Source organism: Telmatherina bonti (assembly GCF_933228915.1).
Source record: "Telmatherina bonti genome assembly, chromosome: 17".
Classification (NCBI taxonomy): domain Eukaryota; kingdom Metazoa; phylum Chordata; class Actinopteri; order Atheriniformes; family Telmatherinidae; genus Telmatherina; species Telmatherina bonti.
Window position 1 is genome coordinate 11320803 of NC_136615.1, and position 23743 is coordinate 11344545.

A 23743-nucleotide genomic window follows, 5' to 3' on the forward strand; every position below is an offset into this window, starting at 1 on the left:
CGTTCAGTTAAAACACTTCACTTCGGCTAATTTGGATTTATGTGTTACTTACTTTTTAACAACACCTGTAAGTTTATAAACCGATCGGACCTCTGCAGGAACAGAACAAGATGATAAAAGAGCATAAACCTCAAGACAAATACACAAAACCTACTCTGTATGTTTGGGCTGTTGGTGTGCGCCTTTCAGTTTTACTGCACCTAATGTTTACACAGGAACCATAATATCACATCATTGTGGACAAGACGAGAAGGTTTAATCATTGAAGTCTTTTTGTTTTGCCGCACAAAGAGACTTCTCATATGCGCTATGAAGGAGCTTTTCAAATCCCAAAATGCGCTTCAAATATAACCATTTATTCTTCTAATGGTGGCCACTCAAGCACTTCCACGAATTCTTAACATACTGTGCTTTTATTAGTATTCCACCCTTTTCATAACCTCTATAATGTGACTCTAGTGTTTACTCACCCACTCCAAATCAGGCACCACCCACACTCAAAAACACTCACGTTACCTTGTGTTTACATTGCATCATTTGTACGAGTCTGGTGAAAGGACTTCATCAACACCCTGAAGTATGTTATAAGAGTAAATAAGTTACGTGAGAGACTGGTCGATGCAGAATATATACATGGCGGTTGGTTACTTAATCATTAAAGATGTTTTCGCTCTATGAGCCGAAGCAGATGAAGTAACAGCGTGGATGGCATGTTGCGTTTTGAAGGCAGGAGAGTTTTATAAAAGAAGAGTGAAAGTGGAATTTATGTGGGGTTTGTGAGTTTTACATGCTGCAAATGGAAGCACAATAGAAAGCATGAGAACTGCTGTAATTTCCAAATCCAAAGTTGTGTTCTTCTCATTATGTCCGACATGAGAGCGAACCAACTCCTACACAAGGAGCCTGCTCCTCCCAGTGTGCATGATGGCCCAGTGGCTGAGGACTCCAGCTCGGCCAGAAGCCATTAGTTGCAACATGAGATATGAGAGCAGAGCTGGAGTTTTGGCTTCTCCCCAAGTCACAGAATGTACTCAAACAAATTCCAGCAGAGAAGTTGTACAGGCCAGAGAGGATTTATCTGTGTCTCAGATTGCATGCATGCAAAAGGAACAGAAGTCTTCCCACCACTGTTTTTACTAGCTTAATTTAAACTGTTGTGCTTTGCGTTTTGTTGTATAACAGAAGACAAACCAAAAGTGTGATCGTGTCGTATTTTTAGCTTTATCTAAATGATCTCTGCAGTAAATGGTTTCAAAATGTGGTTGAAACATATGATTTTCCCCGAGGAGGAAGTCTGCTGACTTGTGTGACTCATTGCTGCCAAAAGTTGTGTAGGACTTTACATTTAGCCATAAAGGTGCCAGTCAGGACTTCCAAAACAGATATTTGTAGTTGATATCACCTTCTTTTCATCTGCTTACTTCAGTTTTGGCTTATTGCAGTTCAATATAACCTGAAAACGCTGACTTTAACATGATGAATATGTGGGAACATTATGTGGGACCTAAAAGGATCGATTGGTGGCCGTCAGAGGGGTTGTACATTGGAGTCATTTTTGTTCTGGCTTCATATCTTAAACCTGGAAATTAATTTTCTTTTACACATAAAATAAACACATGATTTGGTTTCTGGATTTGTGCAGGTTTGTTCAGACATTCATGGTTAATATTTAAATTCTGAATATAACCGGGGATGGGAAAAATGGGCTTCTTAAAGTGGGATCGGTCGGCTTTTTCCCCATCAGCAGGGCTCCTTGCTGGTTCCAAAACATAGTTCTGAACCATTTGAATACATCGTCTGGTTCTAGTTAGACATGTCGTCAGTGAAGAACCAAGTAGCACCAGAAGATTTATTTAAACCCTGGTAAGTTTTAGGTGGTACCGAACAAAAGTTGGATCAAAATCAGAAAATTTTTGCTCTAAACTGGAACATAAGACTTAATGGTTCTTCTTTTGTAAACCTGGACCATGTTCACCCAAACACCAGAGAGCAGATGAAGCAACGCAATTTTATTTAGAACACACCTAACAATGTTGACCACAATGCCACATTGTGAGGGGTTAAAACTAAAAACAGAAGAAATAACATACAAGAGTAAAATACTACAACCAAAAGTAAAATAATTATAGTCAACTAAAAGCAATAAGCAGAGTGAAAGTAGAGCCAGGCAGATGTCACACTTTAGCCAGATTACACCATGAGGTTAACAAAAGGAAAACAGTACGCCGACAAGCAGAGCGAAAGTTTGCAGATAAGCAACATGATCTGCCGTTTTGCTTCTGCAACCGTTTCCAGGAGGGAAAATCCTTCCTCTGGAACCAGAATGGTGTCTTTCTGAGAGCACCATCTTGATAAGGACTCACTTCAGAGAACGCCTCAAGTGGCCGTTCGAGGAACTGCAGTTCTCTGCGTTTCTGTGTTGGCTTTGTTTGTCAGTCATGGAAGCCAGTTGGAACCTCCTCACTTTTCCAAAGAGATTTCTTTTCTAAATGAAGGCTCATTTTTGCAAAAGCAGTTGTGGCACACGTGACAAGCAAGGCCAAGAAGAAACTGTCCTCTATTGGAAGTGACTAAACAATAATCAATTCATCTGAATAATCAGTTTGTCATTGTGATGTTCAGTCATTGTTCAGCAGGAACTGCTGCAACACTTCCTCACTCCCTGCGGTCACATTTTCCACCCATACTTCTCTGTAACACCGACGCCAACCTGAGCAGTCTCTATTTGCCTTAAACTTGTATGAGAACATCCTGAAATCTACCTGGGCTTTGTTTCTGTGTCAGGAAGGAGAGCACCGTGTGCTGTGCTCCTCTGAGGCATGCTGATCAGATCAAACCAGAGACACTTGTAATCTTCATGTTCTCCCAGATATCATCTGGAATCTGACTTTGATATTGAGCAACGTACATCACTTTTCTTTGCGTAATGGTTTAGAGTTTAGATATGGGCAACCCAAGCAGGTAAGAACAGGCTGCCTTATCACAGGTTTTCTGTTCACTATACTTGATCATTCCTCTGTAGCTCTGTTCATGTTGTATAACAGAAAACAGCATCCAGCACACAAATAGAGAGACATCTCCCCCTGCTGGTATCACATCAACATCATGGTTTAATAAAGATCCCCCAGTACACATCAGGACATATTCAGATGCTTTACTGGAGTTGTTCTGAGCTGCATGTTAAAGCATAAAATGTTTCATTGGGAGAATTGGGAAAAATGATGATGAATGAACCATTCAGTTAATTCAATCTCAATATGACATTTTAATCTCTATATTACTAAAAACATACATATTTATCCACTTTTCCTTGTTTTCAATTGTTGCACCAACAATTTATCACAATTAAAGATAATAAATTGAATATTTCTCAGAAATACTTAATATTCACAGAGTAATTGTTTATTTTTTGGCCCATATCGCACAAGATTTTATCATTAAAGTATTTACATGTTTTATGCATAACAAGCAACGTTACTTCACATTAATCATGACTGCGAGTCATTGAAGGATGTACTTTCCACTTGCACATTACTATGCAGCAAATCTCTGTAGCGTGCTGCAATTAACTGTGCATCAACAGTTCTTATGGTGTACTCAGAGCAATACTTCCCATAGTTTCAGTTTGTGTACTTCAATATTTGTATATTTACATTGTTTCCAACATATTGGTTTGTATATTTACTTTCATGACGTCATCAGAATGACGTCAGAGTTGGATGATAATCTGTTGGATAATAACAGTTATCCACATATTTATCGAAACCCTTCCATTAAAAGATGTGAAAATTCACAACTGACACTAAAATAACTGAAAAAAATCCAACTTGTATTGGTTGGCCTGAAACAGTCATTTAAGTAGGTAAGACTTGAAAATATGTATTAATGGCATTTAAAGCAAAACAAGCAAGTTGTTTGCCCCAAAACAATTTGATGAGTCGTTAAAAATTATAACTTTAAGTTGGAGTTCAATACAAGGGACAACAGTTCTGCTAGCTTTAATTTCTTTGTTGTAAAATGCGGGAAAACCAACTTTATGAGTTTGCAATTTTCGCTTGAAGTCTCACCTGGCTGTGCTGCCTCGAGCTGGACTCCACGCAGATAAGTTTTTATTTAAATTAAGTTTAAATGGGATGGGAATTGTTGGCTAGTGTTGTGTAGTATTTTGTAGATTTATGGAGGAGGCAACCTACACATTTTCAACATTTAAACACAAACAGCTTTTCACTCAGCAGAACTGCTGCATGAGTTAGCAGCTAGCTTATCAGGGCTGATACCGTTCAAACAGGAGAAGACATGTTAGCTTCTGCTGGTTAGTACCGTTCAAACAGGACAAGACATGTTAGCTTCTGCTGGTTAGTACTGTTCAAACAGGACAAGATGTGTTAGCTTCTGCTGGTTAGTATCGTTCAAATAGGACAAGATGTGTTAGCTTCTGCTGGTCAGTACCGTTCAAACAGGAGAAGACATGTTAGCTTCTGCGGGTTAGTATTCAGTTAATTCATGTTCAACTACTAGCTATAGCTAAAGGAGTAGCCATTAGGGTTTTAATGCTAACACATTAGCTGATATTTCATGTACTAATGTACATGTATCAGGACAACATGGATCAGTTTGTGTAACTCTTTTTTGAATTAACATTTACATCATTGTGAGTTCTATAAAACACTTCATGGTACTACCATTTAAATATTAAAATGATAAGATATAAGTCATGTCAGAGTTGATGAAATTATTATAGTGTAATGGCAGGAAAGGCCAGTCTACCTATTTAAAATATTGAGTTGGTCATGATATAGGCCTACCTCGAATTTACTACATTGCTTTTGATAAAAAAAAAAAAAAAGGTTTAAATATTTGTACTATGACCCACTGTGGGCTCCCAGGCTTGGATATATTTCCTTCTGTTTAAAAACATTGAAATGCATTTCATTGACTGCCCTGTTTTATACTGACTGCTGACTTTCTTAACCTAAACTGATGTAGGCGTTGGGTTTAGGTATAGATATAGGTTGATAACCTTAAATGGTATAATTTATTTGTAATGATGTTTACTGCAGCAAAATGTATTTAAAATAAAAACACTGAATGTGTAGTCTTTTTAGCTTAAGGGTCTAGTCTAGTGTGGTGGAATTATGCGTATAGTGTAGTTTTAATATGTTACTCATTTATTAAGTTTCTTTTAAGTAGTACTAGATATATATTCTGCATAGTTAGAGTAGTTCAGTAAGCTTGCTTTGGTAGATTCATGCATAAAACTAAGTGTTCTGTTCAAGGCCTGTTTCAGCTTTGACTGTTGTTATCTCCAAGCTAGCAGTTGTTTTGACTAGTGCTGCCAGGCAAAGGTTGTTTGTGTATGCTTAAAGAACACTGTAGCACACTGAGCAGGGGCAGAGCTCTCGAGACCTCTCGCCCGCAACATCTGTACATGCCCAATAAATTGAACAGAAAACTGTTGATTTATAGATTTATTTCTCATCGGATAAATTGCACGAAAATTCCACGATACGAGTCTTTGCATTGTCATTAAATTTATAAAATGTTATGTGTAACGTATAATATTTCTGCTGACATTGTCATCTTTGTTTTTCAGACTGAAATGAACGCAGTTGAAGTTCTGCAAGTTTACCAATGCCACTGAAGCTGTTCAGCTGAAACATTATCGGCCACATCACAAAGGTTTAACACGGCTTTGCAAACACAGGGACTGCTGCACTTTCAGAACCATCGGTGCTTTGAAATTATATCTTTCAAGCTTGCATAGGACTGTCCAACTGTTCTTTTTTTTATGAGGACAAGTTGTCTCTCATTTTTCTTATATTGATAAAAGCACAAGCTATTTTTTTATTTGCCTTTTCATTTGATTAAGTGCTGCTAGTTTAAATAAAACTAAGGTTTTGAGGATGTATGTTGCATCTGTAATTATTTATGCATTTGATTAGAAGTGATTGAAATTAAGTTATGAAGTTGAGTTACATTAGAAGTGTGCAATTTTAAATTACTCTTAAATTATTCTGCTATACTAACTTAATCAAATTCAAGTGGATTTTGTGAAAGAATTTGAGTTCTTACAGTGTAAAATGATACATTACAACTTATGAAAAAGTTAGAGCAAGTAAGGATTAAAAGTTATAACCATGTACATTTTTAAATTAGTAAAACATGTGGAACAGTTAACAGAAGTAAAGATGAGAAGTTATTACAACATAAAATTATAATTTAGTGGAACTTCCAATTGAGTTGTAAAAAATCCTAATTTAGAGTTGAGCAAACTCAAAGCAAAACTTAAAATATTTAGTGTAGCTGTTCAACTTAAAATTTCATCGAAGTTTGTTGCATTGAAATTTTAAGTTCACCCAACTTTTTTTTTAGTGTGGAGACTGACAAAAGTAAAAACAAGTAAACAATTCTTAAACGATAAATTAGTGAAACAGGATGTTGCTTTTGTATTGAATTATTAAGAAATGATGATTTCTAAATAATCATTTGCAGGTGCAGAAGCCTGACTGGGATGCAGAAGACAACTGATTGTGGAGATTGTGCAGGATCATTCAGGAAACAGTTTGAGTGACAAACTATCAGTTCATCACAATCATTTGCTTTTATTTTAAAGAAACGTTTCTATTGAGCCACAATTCAAAAGCAATGCTTTTTAATTTTCTTCAGTGTTTATTCACTATTACTCCTGTCAGCTGCTTCTTTCCTTCTGGAACGGGAGGGTATGAAGGAATTAGAAGACGACCATGTGCACCGGGATTACTTGGTTTGGTCCTACGAAGTCCAGAATCCAGCAGTTTTTCCACGTATTCCTCTCAACACAACTGAATCAAACTAAATGAAGCTAACAGCCTATCAGGTTCTGCACAATGACCTTACATATGTGGAAAACCTGCTGGACTGCAGACTTTGTAGGACTGCAGACCTCGTAGGACTGAATAGAGTACTCCTGGTCCCAGGTTTTTATCTGTACTGCTGCAACAGTGCAGACAGGAATATTCTCTGCAGTACTGGTTTGACATTAACTTTAACAACATGGTCGTTTTGGGATATTTCTGTAATTTTAGCAGCCTTTCTGCAAAAGTGGAAGTAAGTTTGCATTTTGTCACTAGTGACCAAACCGTTCCTTCCACTGGCTCCACACTGGTGATTTTCCATTACTGACAGTAGAGCTAGTTGTCATCAAGCCTCCCAAATGGCCCCTCAACACTCAGGCTGAAGGGCGGGATGACCTCGACCTCGAAGAAAAGAACATTTTTCCTCAGAAATGCCAAAAAAAAAGGACCAAAGAGTAGAATCTGGTTTTTGCTGAGTGATGACTTATATTTACACTCTCGTCCTGAATAACAGAACTATGATGACGACCAATAAAAGAAAACAAGAATAATTTAGAATCCATTTTATTTTCAGTATTACGCAACATTAGAAGTATAAATATCTGTTAATATACAACATCTATGACATCCATAGAGCTTTCCTTGGGCAAAATACAAAACTCAAAACACTTTTATTGCACATGTTCTAAAAAACAAACCATGGTGAGCAAGTTCATCTAATACTAGTTTTGCACAGAGGAAGAAAGAAGGAAACTGAAAAGACAAGAAGACAAAGAAGAACCCGACGCATAGAAAGACATCGATTACTGCACAAACAAACTCATGGTTGCAAGGGAGCAAAGTCGCACACGGCTCTAAGCGACGTTATCAGACACAGAACGTAGATTTGGCAAATCAACAATATACAAAATATACATCCATGATGCTTTGTAAACAAACATTGAATGTGCTTTGAGAATTTAAATGGGTTTAATCGCAAGGAAATAAAAAAAAAAAAAAAAAAAAAAAAAAAGATCTGAATATGGATTTAACAGGTGAAAATGATGCGCTGGATCCACTTTTCAGCTCCAGGTTTCCTCCTTCCTCAGCCTTCAGACTGAAAGTCAGCAAACATTAAGGTGCGCTGGTTCTCTCACAATACATTTACAATAATGCAGGTAAAATCTGATTATAACATTTAAATCTCTTGTCAATTAATTTCTTAGATGCGGTTTAGAACATTTAGATACGCTGCATCAAGTTGAATTTTTTTTTTTTAACTTTAATATAAACGTAGCATATAAGACTACTGTTTTCACATAGTCTGCACAACAGAGCAGATACTGCTAACACTAGAGTCCTAGGCTACTCTGGGTGTCATTAAGGGGTTTGCAATTTAAAGGCATATATTTAAATAAATGTGTGTGAAAATAGCTGAAAGTGAATGACGACCTCTAGGTCTAGTGGCAAGTATTTGCCAACTGATATTACATGTTGTGGATGTAGCTGCGATGCAAACACGCGGAGTTTCCTGTTCAATCTGAGCTCAGATGAAGCTTTAAGCTGACCGACACACAGCTGGAAGCAGCACTGACACCCCGACCCAAGCACTTTGTGTACTTAAACCCTTTCCAATTGCATGTTCCTTGAACGCGAACGTAACCCTGAAAGGATTTTTTGTTTCTTTTTAAATCTACTGCAGTAAATGACTGGTGAACATTTTCGGGCAAGCTGCTTGACTTCATCTATGAAACCCAACATTTAATCATTCTTCACTCCCTGTTAGCCAGCATACACACCATCAACAGGAACATTCTTGGGAAATGCTGTCAAGCCCTCACAGTTTATACAATGCTACATTTTTAGAAATAGCCCAGTTAGCCCCCACCCCTCAGTCCCACTCCTCTCTTTTCAAGTCAGTGTTGGAACATGTGAAAACATGTCAGAAGTCACAAAGAGGAGGATAACCTCTGATGAGACGCGTCGCAGTAGCTCACTTTAGACCACAGTTATCAAGCTCAACATATTCATTTGGAGCATACAAACATGACACGGCAAAAATCTTTACAAATAATACAAACGACAATCATGTAAGCCCATGTTTCCCTGTTTTACGTTATATTTACACCATATTGCATAAAAATCAAATCTATGTACAGACGTCGGAGGAATGTGAATAAACACCGCATCAACTTTGATTTCCCATAAGTCTAAGGCCCCTTCACTAATTTCCCATTTCTAGAACTGGAACTTAATTCTGTAGTTAAAACTTTAGTTGAAAAGCGCAGGACGAGGTGCGTTCCCTCCGTGCAGGACGACACAAACCCCACCGGCAGACAGACCGGATCCCAGGGAGCAGAAACCATCCAGCAGCTGTGGAACTGTGTGGTCTACTGCATTAAAAAGACCTCCGCGTCACGTCCTCCAAGCTTACATGTAAGAGTGCAATTGAAAATCTTCTATGGCACCAACTCTTCAGGACTTGCCGGCCTCTGCAAGGCCCCCCCCCCACTGCCCCCCACATGATGATTGCACAAAGCGCTCGGCAATAAACACAAACTTCCAAACATTCACTTGAGTTGGGAGTAAAACACTGACTTTAGAAATAAATGATTGCCTACATTCAGTCGAACACACACACACACACACACACACACACACACACCCCTACACCAGCATGTAACAGCTTGCCCGGTTCTCAAACCAGAGATAAAGAAGGCATGACGATGCTTGAAACGTTTCATTCCATCTGGATTTTATGAAGCACGTTTTCTGCTTTTCACTTCCTGTGAGCGGAGCTACGTGGCGACTCCTTCTGCTGCTGCTGCTTGCACCTGCTGCCGTCTTTGTCCGCAGCGTCTCTGAGAGCCGAGGGGGACGCCCTGGACGCCTCTCTCTTAGTGTTCTTCTGTGCAGACGTCGCCTCCTGAGCTGCGTCTTTTCTCTTCTTGTCAGCTTGCTCCTTCCGGCCAGAGGGCGGCTGCTTGTCGGGGGTGGTGACTCGGATGTCCGGGGCCTTGTGGCTGTCTGGTTTCAGCGTTTCAGACTTGGGGGTGTCCTTGCATGGCCTGACCACCGGCTGTAAGTTGCAGGCTCTGACTGGGGTGGCTCCAGTGTTCGGTGGGTCTTTAACTGGTTTCGGCAGCACTGCTGGAGGCTGAGAGGAACCATCTGACGGCTGCTCCTTCCCGACCTGCTGAATCTGAGGGAAGGAGACGACTTTTGGGTCACGGTCTTGGTTTTTGGGCGGGTGGTCTTTAGGTTTGGCATCTGGACTTTGCTTACTAACTGGTGCTGGAGCTACGGCGGGCTTCATACTGGATGCTGTGATGGTTTTAGAGGGAAGAGGTTTTGGCTTCGAGTCTGCGTTGTTTTTAACTGCTACACAACTTTTGGGCTGAGTGTCTCTTTGCTTCGCGTCCACACGGGTGGGCGAGCCTGTCAGCGGCGCAGATTCCTCCTGCTTTGTGTCAGCTCTGGTGGACAACGGCGAGGCCTCTTTCCGTTTGGCGTCCCGGGTTGCCTGAAAGTTCAAAGCTACGGCTTCTTTGGGCACGTCCCTCTGTTTGGAGCTTGGACTGGATTTAAGCCCCGGGACGGGAGGAACTGTGCTGTGAGACTTCACTTCTGCTGCTTTCGCCTCCTTTCCAGATGTGGGGGACACTGGCTGAAGGTCGGGCCTGGGTTTAGTTTTGGGACTTGGAATATTTTCATTTGCACTTGGAGTTGAGCCTTTTAGTTTAGCAGCGAGGACCACAGTGTTTTCCTTCACCCTGACAACAGCGTCTTCTTTCTTCAGCTCTGAAGCAGAGAGTTTAGGTTGTGCTTTTTCAGCTGGACATGCTTTTGGCAGCCGCTCCAAATCCTTCACACTTCCTGTGTTCTTTGGTGAAATGGGAACGTCTTTCTGTTGCGATATGTCCTCTGCTGCACCAGCAGACACAGTGTTATTCTTTTTATTCACATTCATTTGGTCTTTTGTTGCAATATTTACCGAGGCGCGTGTGTTTTCTGTGCAAAGGTCTCCAGTTTTTTCTAACCCAGTGGCGTGTGTGTGGATTTCTGCCGGACTGCTGCCTGCTTGTCCAGCCAGCTTCGCAGCCGATGTGTTAGACGGCACGGCGTCCTCACCGCCAGATGCTTCACAGCTGTCTCCTGACTTTGAGCTGCTGGATTTATGATCGCATTCAGAACCAAACACTGATGATGTGACAGCAATTTGGGGCTGTGTATTTGCGGAACAGATGTTTAGAGGTTTAGAAAGCACACTCTCTGGAGCTTGTGCAGGAGCAGAGACGTTCTCGACTGTCACCTTAAAAACTGAGGTCAGGCTGGAGTTCTGCGCGGCGGTTTTTCCTTTTTCACAGCTCTGAAGCTGACCTGTGTCCAAAGCAGCGTTTGTGCTCGGCCTCAGAGGGCCAGGTAACAGCTCACTGGCAGCTGCAGCTGGACACTCCACTTGTGTAGGAGTTTTAATGTCTACCTCCAGCTTGGCTGGAGTCAAAGAGACCAGTGTTTTGGAGCGCTCTGCGCCCTGTGATGCAGAGTGTGGTGTGACTTCCTGCTGCTCTGCTTCATCCTCCTGATCTTCGTTGCTCACTTCCCGTATGGAGGGTGTTTTTCCACAGGAGGAGAAGTGGGAGCTGTGCCGAGGAGCTCTGTGGTCATGAGCGAGCGGGGAGGCGGCGGCCTTCACCGTGCTTCTGCTCTCCTGTTTGACAGCGAAGGCCTCCACGTTGCTGCTTGATGCTTTTACTGGTTTTCCAGGTCTGTCTTGTGTTTTCTCACAGCTTCTGCTTCTGGTTTCTGAGGCCGTGTTCAGAGACGGCTCTTTGGAGATCGTTGTGTTGTTCACAAAGGAAAGAGATTCAGGACTCGGAGAGCAAACCAGAGGGCTTTTCACCTTGTCTGCAGGCTTCATTTGGGGCATGTTTATCTGTCTCTCCGTTGGGCTCTGCAGCCGAGCTGGAGGACTCACAGAAACAGTGCTGCTTGTGCCGTCTGGTGTTTTAGGGGAACAAGTTTCTGTTTTAGAAACTCTGGGTCCTGAAAGCAGACCAATGTCCAGGGTGCCCTCTAGAGGTTTTAGGGAGGAGACGTGGCGCCCCTCCAGTTTATAGTCGGAAGATGTTTTTCTCAGTTGAGACTCTGCAGAGGAGATGAGCTGGAGTTTCTCCACGGCGCTCTCACCTCTCCCAGAGAAAAGCTTGGGGGCCAGACCCTCCGGGCTCGAGTGAATGGCTCCCTTCATGTGCTCGTGAGTCATGGCTGTGTCCAGCTGGAGGCTCTTTGACCTCATGGAGCCGAAGTGGAGGTTCTCGTGGAGGCCAGACGATAACCTGCACATGCAGTCTTCTCGCTCTTCAAATGACAGCCTCTTCCTGGTGAACTCGATGCTGGGAGCTTTGAAATCCAGCCTGTCGGGCTTCATGCCATCTTTACCCTGCCGAGCGTGCTGCCGCTCTGGATGGACAGAGCAGGGAGATGATCGGGGGGAAACGTCACTCTCACAGCTGCTACCAGACGTCTCACCCATGCCCTCAGATGCACGCGTGGACAGTTTTTTGTACAAGACATCTTTAAGGGTTGCACTGGCAGCTTTGGCCTCCAGAGGGCCAGACTCTGGGCTGCTCTGGGTTTTGTTCTGACTTCTGGCCAGAAGTGCTTCCTCCCTCTCTTCAGCACACAGCGGCGATGAGTCACATTCATGCAGGGCGTCTTGTTTCTGCAGAGACTCCCTCCTCTCAGACCAGTCCTGTCTCTTCACAACCATCTTGGATTTCAGCTTTTCTTTGTCAAGCTCCTCCACAGACTCCTGCCGGCCCACCTTACGGCTCATCGGCCGCTTTAAGCATCCCTGCTCAACAGGACGTACACGTGGAATCGCCGGCGGCTCACTGGCTGCTTCATCCACACTCTGCCTGCCCGTGTGATCCCGCTCCCCGGTCCTCGGCTCCTCATCCTGCTCCTCCTCTTGGGTCACCTCCAAGCTGTGTTTTCTGGGACACAGGTGCTTCTTCTCTCCTGCGTAGGACGGGGACAGCTTCTCCTCTGACTGGACGCGCTTCAGGAGGGGTGAACGAGGCGGCTCGGCGCTTTTGGGACAGACAATGTGGCGGACTATGGTGGGTGGGGAATGTATCTTGGCAGGGAAGGCTTGGGATGTTTTTGAAAGTGCTACAGAGTGTCCACTCAGGAGGGGAGAGGGTGATCGCTGTGGGGATGTGGGCTGCGGGGTGGGTGAAGGTGTGCGCGCCAGTGGAGAGAGGGGGATGCTGCCGGCAGATTTGCGGCGCCCCTGCCGAAGCCTCTGACCGGGCAGCTTGGGGCCGAGGCCGTGCAGCGTGCTGGGCCGGATGTGGCCGGAGCCTGCAGGGGAGTTTGGAGCGCTGGAGCTGGGAGAGCTGCTCTGAGAGGAGTTGCCTCCTGGAATTCATGAGCACAAAAAACAAATCATTAACACAAAGCTTTAAATATCAGCGGCATAACGTAGACGGAAACTTTTTCTGAATCAAATTCAAGATTTTATCACGATGAGATAAAATCTCCACCTGACTGAGTGAAATCTGGTGCGGGGCGGAAGGCGGCAGTGGGGGATCGAGGGGAGAGACTGTGGGTGGGGGAGCCAGGGAGACTCTCACCAGATGATAGAGAGTGGTTGAGAGAGGAGAAACTACGGCTTGTGTGAAGCAGAGGCGAGGGCTGCATGGCAAAACGTCTGAAAAGGGAGCGCCGCCTGCAAAATCAACACAAAGAAACAACAAAATTACCTTTAAATTCCAGGTTTTTAAAACCTAAACTAGGACAAGACATGCCACTGCAGCCTTTATGTATTCCCTCAGCGTCTCCTGCCTGCCCCCTAGAGGCCAGCAGGGGCACAGCAAGGACAACAACCAGGGGTTTAAAAGTGATCCATCTTCTCTGCAAGACTGCTTAAGTTTGTAAATACGAGCAGAAATTCTTCCCTTTGTTCCTTATTAGTTTTAGTTCATCAGTACAGAACCAAACTGCAGGCTCAGGGCAATAAGAGCACACGCGCAGACTTAGATATGAGTCAAATATTCTGTTTTTCTCTCTCTTATAGAAAGATTCCCAAACAAGTAAAATGTTTCTGCAGCCTTGAAAAGAACTTAAGTGCTAAAGAAATTCTAGTCAATGCTTCCAGTCGTGAATACTATTCCCAATCTTTTCAACGTTTCTATCGAGGAACAGAAGAAAAGAGCGACTGAACACTTCTGTTGACATTTTAGCATAAAAGTTACAGAATCTTTCTGATCGGCTAGAATCAGTTTATTTATTATAAAACACACACCAACTGGAAGGACATTACAGAGAAATTGAAGTTTTACATGTTTAGTGTTATGTAAACACCACTTAGCATCTGAAAACATGTAAACTGTAAACTTTGTAGCTTTATTTATTGCATTACATGTAATTAATTCAGTTAAGAGACGCTGTTATGGAAGAAACTCGCAATGAGGGACATGTTGAGGGTTCAGTGTGCAGACAGGGGCAACTAGTTACTCTTGTTAACCTCCTAACTGCTGCTTTGTCAGGTGTAGTGGTGCACTCGTGTTGTTTTATCTTGTAAAGGATAACGGAGACAACGGATGCTGCTACACTGGTAGATATAAAGTGATACTTTATCAGTTTCTACATGTTTTTTTTTTGTTTGTTTTTTTTTTTACCTTTCTGGAGTCTTTTCCTTCTTGGGCTTCTTGCCGCATCGCACCATCTTGCTCCTGTAGCTGTTCCTCCTGGCTGGACCAGTTTTTATGGAGGTATTTTCAAAGGGGGTTGTTGAGATAGCCACTTTACTTCCACTCTGAAAAAGAAAAAACGAATTAAGATCTTTTTTTTAAATGCACAAAAATTGAAAGCCTACATTATGACTGGACTTTTACTTGATGTGGTTTTTGCAGTCAGAGTTGCTGTGTGAACTGTGTCAGTTCAACATCTTTAAAGAATTATTCACACATTTTTCTATACAAGCAATCAAACATCACAAACTCTGACACGTGTGGACCTTTTTTTTTTTTTTTAAATTTGACTGGCATCTGGTCCTAAAGTTAGACAGTAATCTAATTCATGATGATCATATAAATGATTTTTTTTTTTTTTTTTAAAGGCAGTAAAATGAGAAAAAAAAACCAAAGAAAAAAACACTAAACTCTGTTACCTTCAGCAGAAGTTCGACCACTTCCGTGTGGACAAGACCATGAACCGGTTCTCCGTTCACATGAGTAATGAGGTCTCCAGCTTTCAGTCCCGCTTTGTGTGCAGGTCCCCCGTCTTCTACATTCTGATTAGCACACACACAACAAACATGCAATTACTGGTTATATTTACTTTCCAAGGCATCCAACTTCCCTCATTTTATAGTGAAGCATTAATGTATACACAGAGGTCAAACTAAATAATAATAATAACAATAAGAATAATAATAACAATAATAACAATATTAACAACAATAACAATGATAATAATAATAACAACAAGCATAATAATAATAATAATAATGGTGATGGGTGGTAAAAAGACAAACAAAAGAGACATTTCTTACAGAAAAAAGTAAAATGATTTAAATGAAAAAAAATTCTAAAATGACAAATAACCATAAATCAAGTAAGAAAATTTATGGATAATTCTAAGGAAAAAAAACAATCAAAAGAGAAATAAATTTGTGAATTTATTAAATTAAATAAATAAACAAGGTCTTAAAATCATAAGGCAAAAAGCACTGTAAACATACAGTCAAAGGACTGAAGGCAATTTTAGAGCATACATGTAGTTATTTCACACTTCCTACATTTATTTTTGCATTTACACACATTTTGTTTTGTAGCATTATTAGCAGGTTTGATTATCAGGTTTATATCTATTTTGGGATTAAGCAGTTTCAACCCTCCAAACTGTCTGTGACAGCTGCCTTATTATCCTGTGGAGCTGAACCTTAAACAGATGCAACAAACACAGCTCAAATGACCAGCTGATAAACACTCAGCTGCTTTACTGGCCACTCTGGAGCTGGAACTGGGACTACTGGGACGGCAAAAAGCTTTAGATGTGCTCATCTCTGCATACAACTGACAACTTTATCATCAGAAAACATCTCTGACTGTAGAAATGAACTAAACAGATCAGCTGTCTTCCCATCTTATGCAGTCCTTACCCAAACCATGTGATAGACCGTGTAGATGTCGCCGTCACAAGCGTACACCCGGATCGCCCTCAGCGTGAAGCCAAACTTCTTCCCGGAGCTGTGGATGACAACAGGCTGCCGCGGGTTGGCGGTGAAGAGCGAGGAGTCTCTGCTCGGAGAGGAGTCTCTGGAGGACGGGTCTGAGGAGAGGGAGTAAGGAGAAAGAGGGCTGGCCAGCGGAGTCGCACCAAACATATCTGGAAAATAAGAGAAGATGACTGTCTGAGAGGATTCTTTTATTAAATCAATCAGACTTCAGCAAAGCCAGAAGTCACTATGAGGTTTTACTGGGAAGCTAATGGGATTTTCTCTCCCAGTGTCGGAGACCTTCTGCTACAACTCTGGCTTGGGCTATTTTCTCTCAGTCGTTCTGTAAAACGATGCTCCCAGCATGCGTCACGCTGGGCCAATCTTCCACAGATCCGCGGCGAGCTCTAATCTTTCTGCTCTCACTCTTAAATCTCAACCATCATCCTTCTGATGGACTCTGAGCAGATTTAAAAGCCTGTTTCTGTGACTCACCTCCAGGGATCATAAGAGAAAGGGTTCCAGTGGAGACCGACTTTGGGACTTTCACAACAGCTCTGGTTCTTTCTGCAGCAGCCTCTGGGCGAAGTGAGGTGGTCTGGGGCAGCTGGTCTGCGGAGGCATGGCTGGTGCTGTCGGGGCTCTCAACACCTTCACCTCTGGGCGTCAGCTGGTCCAGATGTTCAGAGAAACTTCCTAATGATTATTAAACAATGTACAGTGTTAGGCAGCAGAACAATCTGCTAGACAAACAAACGTAACATTTTTAGGTTTTATAACGTCACTTTAGCACTTTAGGAAAGTTCTTATCCACCTTCTTTTATGCTAATAGAAGAGAAATGAGTGTGTAATGGTGTATCAAAAGCAGGACTAAATATTACAAATCCAACTGACAGAGTTGCAACGCTGCACAAAATGTAGGTAAACACAGAATGTAACAATTTGCAAATTTTATAACCCTATAATTTACATAAACCATTGAATTTCATAAGCTGATGTGTCTGTAAAGCTCAGAGATGCAAATAAAGCTGAATTTAAATGAAAACCCTGCATCTGTGATGGGACAGGGTTGCATTAGAGCCTATAATGTGGCCATCTTCCACATCTGTGAGGCTCCATCCAGGCAGAGAAGTACATGGAGGATTTACAGCAACATCTTGTCTTGCAGATTTCAGCAAGACAATGCTACGACACATTCTGCAGCCAGCACAACAGCATGGTTCAACAGGAGAAGAGTCTGGGAGCTGAACTCATCTGCCTGCAGTCCAGACCTTTCACCACTAGAAACATCTGGAACATTATAAAAGCAAAAGTCCAGGAAGGAAGGTTCAGGACTGGTGAGCACCTAAAATCCTGCAACAGACCAGAAGGGACAACAGACCTCTCCAGCTGCTGGTCTGCTCACTGTCCAGATGTTTACCCTTGTTAGAAGTAGGGATGCTACACAATGCTAAACATCACCCTGATCCAACTTTACAGAGACGTGCTGCTGCCACTGAATTCAAAATGAGCAGATATTTTCCATAAACTGATAAGAAATAAAAGTTTTAGCACGTGACATGTTTAGGTGCTCATGAAATGTGTAAATCATTGCATTCTTATTTCCATTTGTCCACAGAGTCCTGCACACATTGTACACAGAAGTGGTGTTGCAGAAACAGAACCAGAGCAACTCTGACTTCATGCCTGCATGACTTTCACTCATCAGAAAAACTGAGCAGTACTGATTTTCTTCTGAAGAGGCTTTTTTTTTCTTCAAATTAAAAAAAAAACTATTACATCTCTTTATATTTATCAGAGAAACAATAACTTAGGGAAATAAACACACTTTCATGTGTTTTCTCTCATTTTTCCAACAGTTATTGTAAAATATCGACAGGTAAAAACAATTTGCAGCCTGCTGCTGTTTCTCTAAGCTTTTATTGAGTCTGTGGAACATGAACGGTGAACATGAAGCTGAAGTTCGTACCGGACAGCGTGGCTCCGCTGTGAGTGCTGCCGGGGGTGGTGGCGTCAGCCACGTCTTGTGGTAGCTCTCCTATAGAGAAGGAGGCCTTGCTGGGGTCACCGAGGCCTGACGTGTCGTCCCCCTCGCTCTCCGCTGAGATGGCAAACTTTGGGAGCAAACTGGGACGAGGGGCCTGGTTCTTGCTGTCCGTGTCTGTCGAGTGGGACAGCGAGGACCTGGAGGAGACAGCAGAACTCCTGTAAAAGCCTAATCATGTTTGAATAAACTCTTCACTTTGAGTTAAAGCGGAGATGCTCGTACATTTCAGCAAAGTCCGGCGTCCAGCTGAGAGAGTCCACAGTCAGCGGGCTCTCGCTCTTCTTCTCCTCCGTCTCTCCCTTCTCCTCCAGATGTCCACGGGACAAATCCAGGCTGCTGTAGACCTAACAACCACACCGGAAAATATTCAGGTCATTCTTGCAGGCAGCAGATGCTTCATTACATTCTGTACATGGATATTTAAACAGCATGAATAACAAACGTAGAAACGCATCGAGATGCAGCGATAACACACTGATACACACAGTGTGTGTGCAGACATCATCGTGTCTTACAAGCGAAGGGTTCCTGCACAGCTGAGGGGAAGACTCGGTGCAGATCAACACCTCCACTGAGACACCCTGCCGCTTTTTCAAACTCACTGTAAGGTTTTGTTTTGATGTGGGGGGGGGGGGGGGGGGGGGGGGGGGGCACACTGCAATGCAGCACAATGACTCCCAGCTTAAACTTAGTCACATTATCTAAAACTAAAACACACATCTGATCTGCAAGCGAGAAATTTATGCAAAGCCGAAACTGACGTTTAAGTCTGGGGGGGGCATAAGGGAAACCTTGTTTTGTGGTCAGATTTCCATATGAAACACCAAACATTCGTTCTGTCTTTCCCATGACAGAAGGGTCGGGCATCAGCTCATTCACATCGCTTACGTCTTTAGTGGTGCCGATAACGTGTCAACAGAAGGAGGGAGATCTAAGACACACCTTTGAGAATCTGTGAGAGCAAGAGGAGAACTGCCGCAGCTCCACATTGAAGTCCTCGTCGTTTGTATCCTCCTCCTCCGTCTCCAGGTGATGGTATCTCTCCGAGCGAGCTGGGAATGATGGGAGAGTTAGAGTTCAGCTGATTCTCTTTGTATGAAGTCATTTACAAGTCGCTTCTTTGTCGCGATGTGAGGAATGTGAGGATTGTTTGTCAGAAAGATTACACAAAAACCACCAAGCTGACTTCTGATGCTTCCTGCTAATGAAGCACGTTTAGTTTGAAAGCCTGATTATTCCCATTTTAGCTGGCGGCTTTTGTACGATGAGCAGCAGATTATGTGGGTTGAACCAGGTAAACACGTCTTGAAAAACGTCAAACAGCGGATCTTGTTTGGTGTTTCTTCCTCCAGATGATTCAACTGTATATTTACTGAACAAACTGGGGCTTCAGTAGCATGTAGAAGAATGAAACACTTTGCCAGAAACTACCTCCAGAACAGCCTGCCATCTTGAGTTTGTGTGTGAAGTTCATGCCAGAGTTTCCATCACAACCACGCCTGACTTGCAGCTAATACTGGTTACAGAATGGGATGTCATCCCACGGCAGTGTCTGACCAGGCTGGTGATCAGCATGAGGAGGTGGTGCCAGGATGTTGGCACCAAAACAGGAGTCAAGAACAGAATAAGCTTTTTGGTGTCAGCTGGGAAGATCTAGCGAACCCAGCTCCGCTGCTCATCACACAAATGCATTTTTCCCTTTAATTAAGAGGAATTTAACATTTTTTCCAACAGTTTTTCCAGTACAGCTTTGCAGAAAACAAATGATCAAATTAAAGTCAAATAGCTTCACTTTCTCTGCTAAATTTAGAAAAAAGATCCTAAAATGTTTGAAATTATTTATTTACAGACTTTTTGTTTCATGTTGTAATGAGAAGAGCTGTTTAAACATGTCCATGCTAAACCCAGTTAAATTACAGAATTACAAGTGAAGAGTTTTAATAGTGTAAATTGTGCTTTGATGGGAAATTGTGACCATTATTTAAAAAAACACAAAGCTGTAAAATCTCCTCCTGCTAAACATTAACCCTCTGATGCATGAATTATTAATAAAGAAATGCCACATTCTTTTACATAGAATATTTTACTTCTACATATACAGATACACTTTTTAGTTTTTATAATTTGACTTTATATTATTTGATCTATACTATAGAAATATTTATAATATATTGCCATAATATAAAAATATTCTTTAAAAACTGACTTGCATCATTTTCTTTTTCCATTTTTATCACTGAGGTAAAGGTGGTAAATGAAGCCGCAGGTGTGAATTTTTTTCACTCAGTTTCCTGCTTTGGTGGGGATGTTATGAATAAAGTTGGTGTATTTATAAAAGTTTATAGTAAATTATCATTATTCAAATATAGCATGAATATACAAGAAAACAGCCTTTAAATGGATGTCCACTGTAGTGAACACGATGCTTTAAAGGGGATAATAAAATAAATAATATAAAATGTGCTTTGATGGAAAATGGTGACTATTAATTTAAAAAGTAAAACAAAGCTGAAAAGCAAGAAATGGTACTTTGTTCCTGCTTGCACTGTAACCATGGATACACACATATTTTGGAGTTACTTTCATTTTAAAATCCAGCTTTATTTATGCAGAATTTTATGTTTGACACTTTTTTTTTTATTATTACAGAAACTTAATGGCTGAAAATGTCATGCTGCATGTTCTGCTGCAGCTTTAGCAGGAAAAACACTAAAGCCAGACTGATGGACTGTGTTCATGTTTAAAAACAGTCTTTAGGGAGATACATCACGGCGGCTGATTAAGACCCGTTTAATGACTTTTTTCTTCAACTGACAGATAAATGAAGTAAAAAAAAAGAAAAAGAAAAATATGTCTAGCTATGATGTCATTTAGACTATTTGAGTGTTCTTAAAAGAACACGTCTACAAAGTAAACCTTCACAGGGAAGAAATAGCCATTAAGGACAATAATTCACCATTTCACTGTATAAATAAAAACACTGGTCGACTCTTAACTTACTGTCAAAGTAGCTCGTATCATCTTCAGACTCCAGCTGTGGAATAAACTCAGCTTTCTGCCTCAGCAGGCTGTTCCAGTCCAGGTTGTGGAAAAACTGATGCTGCTTGACCTCAGCAGCGCCACCTGCAGGCAGATTAAAACTACTCGTTCAGAACAAATGTGGGGGAAAATGTGCACAAATCACCTGATATTCAGAGTTAAACACAGGAGGTGAAGAAGAGCTTACACGGCATTTCCCTTTCCCCTTGTGGCTGCAGGCCAAACCGATACCATGACCATAAATTATGCAGTACAGTTTCCTGCCTGTGACCTTTTGTGAAACAGCAGGCGATGTTTGTGAACGGCCACTTAAACGAACAAGGAGCTGTTGCCAGACTGAGGAGGCGACGTGCATCGACCCCATCGGCCTTTGTGCCCACTGACGGTCACTTTTACAGTCCGCAGATCTACGCTCTGATAGAGCCTGATCATGCATGGAATTAGATTCATGGACTAGTTGGGAAATAATTGCAATTGATCAAAGAGAAGAGGTCAGTGGGTCACAGGATAAACTGCTCTGCTGTGGGATGACCTCAATTTCTTCCCTGATGACTTGGAATAATGAATGTTGCTGAGGTGGCACATGAGAATTTATGGGGGCCCATTGTGCCTCTGTGGTTTGCAAAGGTTCGCTGGCTGTCCCACTTTCCCAGAGTGCTCACCTGTGCCCATTCTTTCCAGTGGATTCTGCCTGAGAAGCAAGGTGATGAGCTCCTGAGCATCAGCAGGGGGAGCGTCCTCCCCTTCAGGCCAGTTGATCTCATCTAGAAACAACATCAACTCCATCAGTTTGCATTTTTGACTTTACAGCATAAAACTGTGGTTTTTGTGTGAAGCCATCATGATGGGTGTAAATGCTGATAGAAAACAACAAAGAATAAGAAAGATAATGAAATTATTATGAAAAGTTGCGTTAGTGTCTTAAACTGCGTAAAAGGGTCGGTCATTTAAAAAAGGAACAATCAACTCAACTTTATTTATAAAGCCCTTTAAAACAACCAGAGTTGAAACAAAGTTCTGTACACAATCGGCCAAAATAAAAACAGAATAAAACAGTTCAAATGCAAATAAATAACACAATAAAACAACAGGTCATACCAGTAAAAATGGAATTAAAACAATAAAACTAAATAAATAAATAGTAAGTAAAAACCAACAACAAAAATAATTGGGTTAAAGGCCAAGGAATAAAAATGGGATAAAAGATGAGTTTTAAAAATCCTTTTAACTTGAGCAAGAAATGTGTACAAGAAATGTCCGTGCCGGGAATATTACCACGGTGGTGGAAATTTAAACAAGTTTGACTGAAGTTTAGACATTGTGTGGCTACCGCAGTTTAATCAGCTGCAAATGTTTGTCAGGCTCTGTGACTGCCGGTGGACGTGGCCGACGGATGGCATGGGGTGGAAAATTTATCATGTCACAGTTTTAATGTCCATCCATTAATAAAACTACGTTGTCCTGTGATGGGACACAGCTGGCTTGGAGTCAAACCAAAGGGACACACGGTGAGAATCCACAGCTAACACAAGGTGACGGACCACCATGCACCCACCCACACACATCCATACCCACCAGTTTAGAATCACCAGTTAACCTAACATGCATCTCATCTCTGAGCTCTGTGGAAGTGTGTGTACTCTACATTTAAGATAGCAAGCAGCCCTTCACAGTGGCCACATGAGTATTTACATCCTAACAGAAAAGTTTCTGAAATTCTACATTTTGACCAATAATTTTTGTCCTCTATGCCAGAGATCATCCATCCTGGTCCTCAGGGACATCCGGGACGCGACGTTTCAGTACTGGCTGTTCTGAACACGCAACGTCACTGATTTTAACAAAAAAACACAAGAGGACAAAGCAAGAGTCATCCTAAGATCATCTTTTGCTGGATGGAGAGAGCTAACAGGTCAGGCAGGATATGGATGCCTGATTAGACGTCATTAGGAAAATGGTAAAATATCTGTTACAGCTGCCCCCAATTGCCCATCAAGCTATTTTTCATTCAGCCTGGAAACCATCATCTGGCTTCCCCTTGGCTGGGATTGGATTCTCCACATCACCTGGTCTCGTCGGCATCTCTGAGTGGCTGACCTCTGCCCCAATGAGGATTCGACACCTCTCCGATCCAGGATAAAAGAGCGCCAAGTTCTTCCTTCAGTGGCAGCTGTGTGGTGGCTACAGCTTGCCCTCTCTGAGACTGGTTTATTTTGGTGGTTGGTTTTGAAGAGCCTTTAAGGCCTAGTCTGTAGTTTTGTTGGCTTTTTTGTAGCCTTGGATGTTTGCTGTTTGTTTTGATTGTTTAATGGCCTGGGTTAAAGGTGCTTGATTGTGTTTGTGTAAAATTACTTTGTTCTAGTATTTTGTACTAGACAATAAAGTTTCCCAATACCCTTTTCAGTCTGGCACATTTGTTTTATGTTGCGGCTCTTACCCCTAGACCGTTGGGTCGTAACAATATCTGTAGGGCGTCTTCAAGCTACCCGAAGTAAAGCTCTGTTTTCTCTATAAGTAGAACCTCGGGCAAGTAACGACTCGACAGTCGTAGACTCTGAAACATCACAGTTTAGTTTCAGTTAAATCTTCATCATATCTGAAGAAAATCCTCTGGAG

At 42.0% G+C, this 23743-nt stretch overlaps 1 protein-coding gene across 4 annotated transcripts in view; it reads right to left on the reverse strand.

The window, feature by feature from the left end:
* Positions 1-9333: 9333 nt before the first annotated feature.
* Positions 9334-23743, reverse strand: part of mast4 (microtubule associated serine/threonine kinase family member 4) — a 126633-nt gene continuing 112223 nt past the window's right edge. For all 4 annotated transcript variants that reach the window (XM_079256724.1, XM_079256723.1, XM_079256722.1 and 1 more), the window contains 11 exons: positions 21790-21891; positions 21089-21211; positions 19031-19140; positions 18311-18432; positions 18011-18225; positions 16537-16737; positions 15985-16211; positions 14992-15114; positions 14501-14637; positions 13364-13548; positions 9334-13238 (listed from right to left, as the gene is read on the reverse strand). In XM_079256724.1, the coding sequence (XP_079112850.1) occupies positions 9592-13238; positions 13364-13548; positions 14501-14637; positions 14992-15114; positions 15985-16211; positions 16537-16737; positions 18011-18225; positions 18311-18432; positions 19031-19140; positions 21089-21211; positions 21790-21891 (5192 nt within the window). In that variant the 3' untranslated portion in view covers positions 9334-9591. The remainder of the gene's footprint in view (positions 13239-13363; positions 13549-14500; positions 14638-14991; positions 15115-15984; positions 16212-16536; positions 16738-18010; positions 18226-18310; positions 18433-19030; positions 19141-21088; positions 21212-21789; positions 21892-23743) is intronic.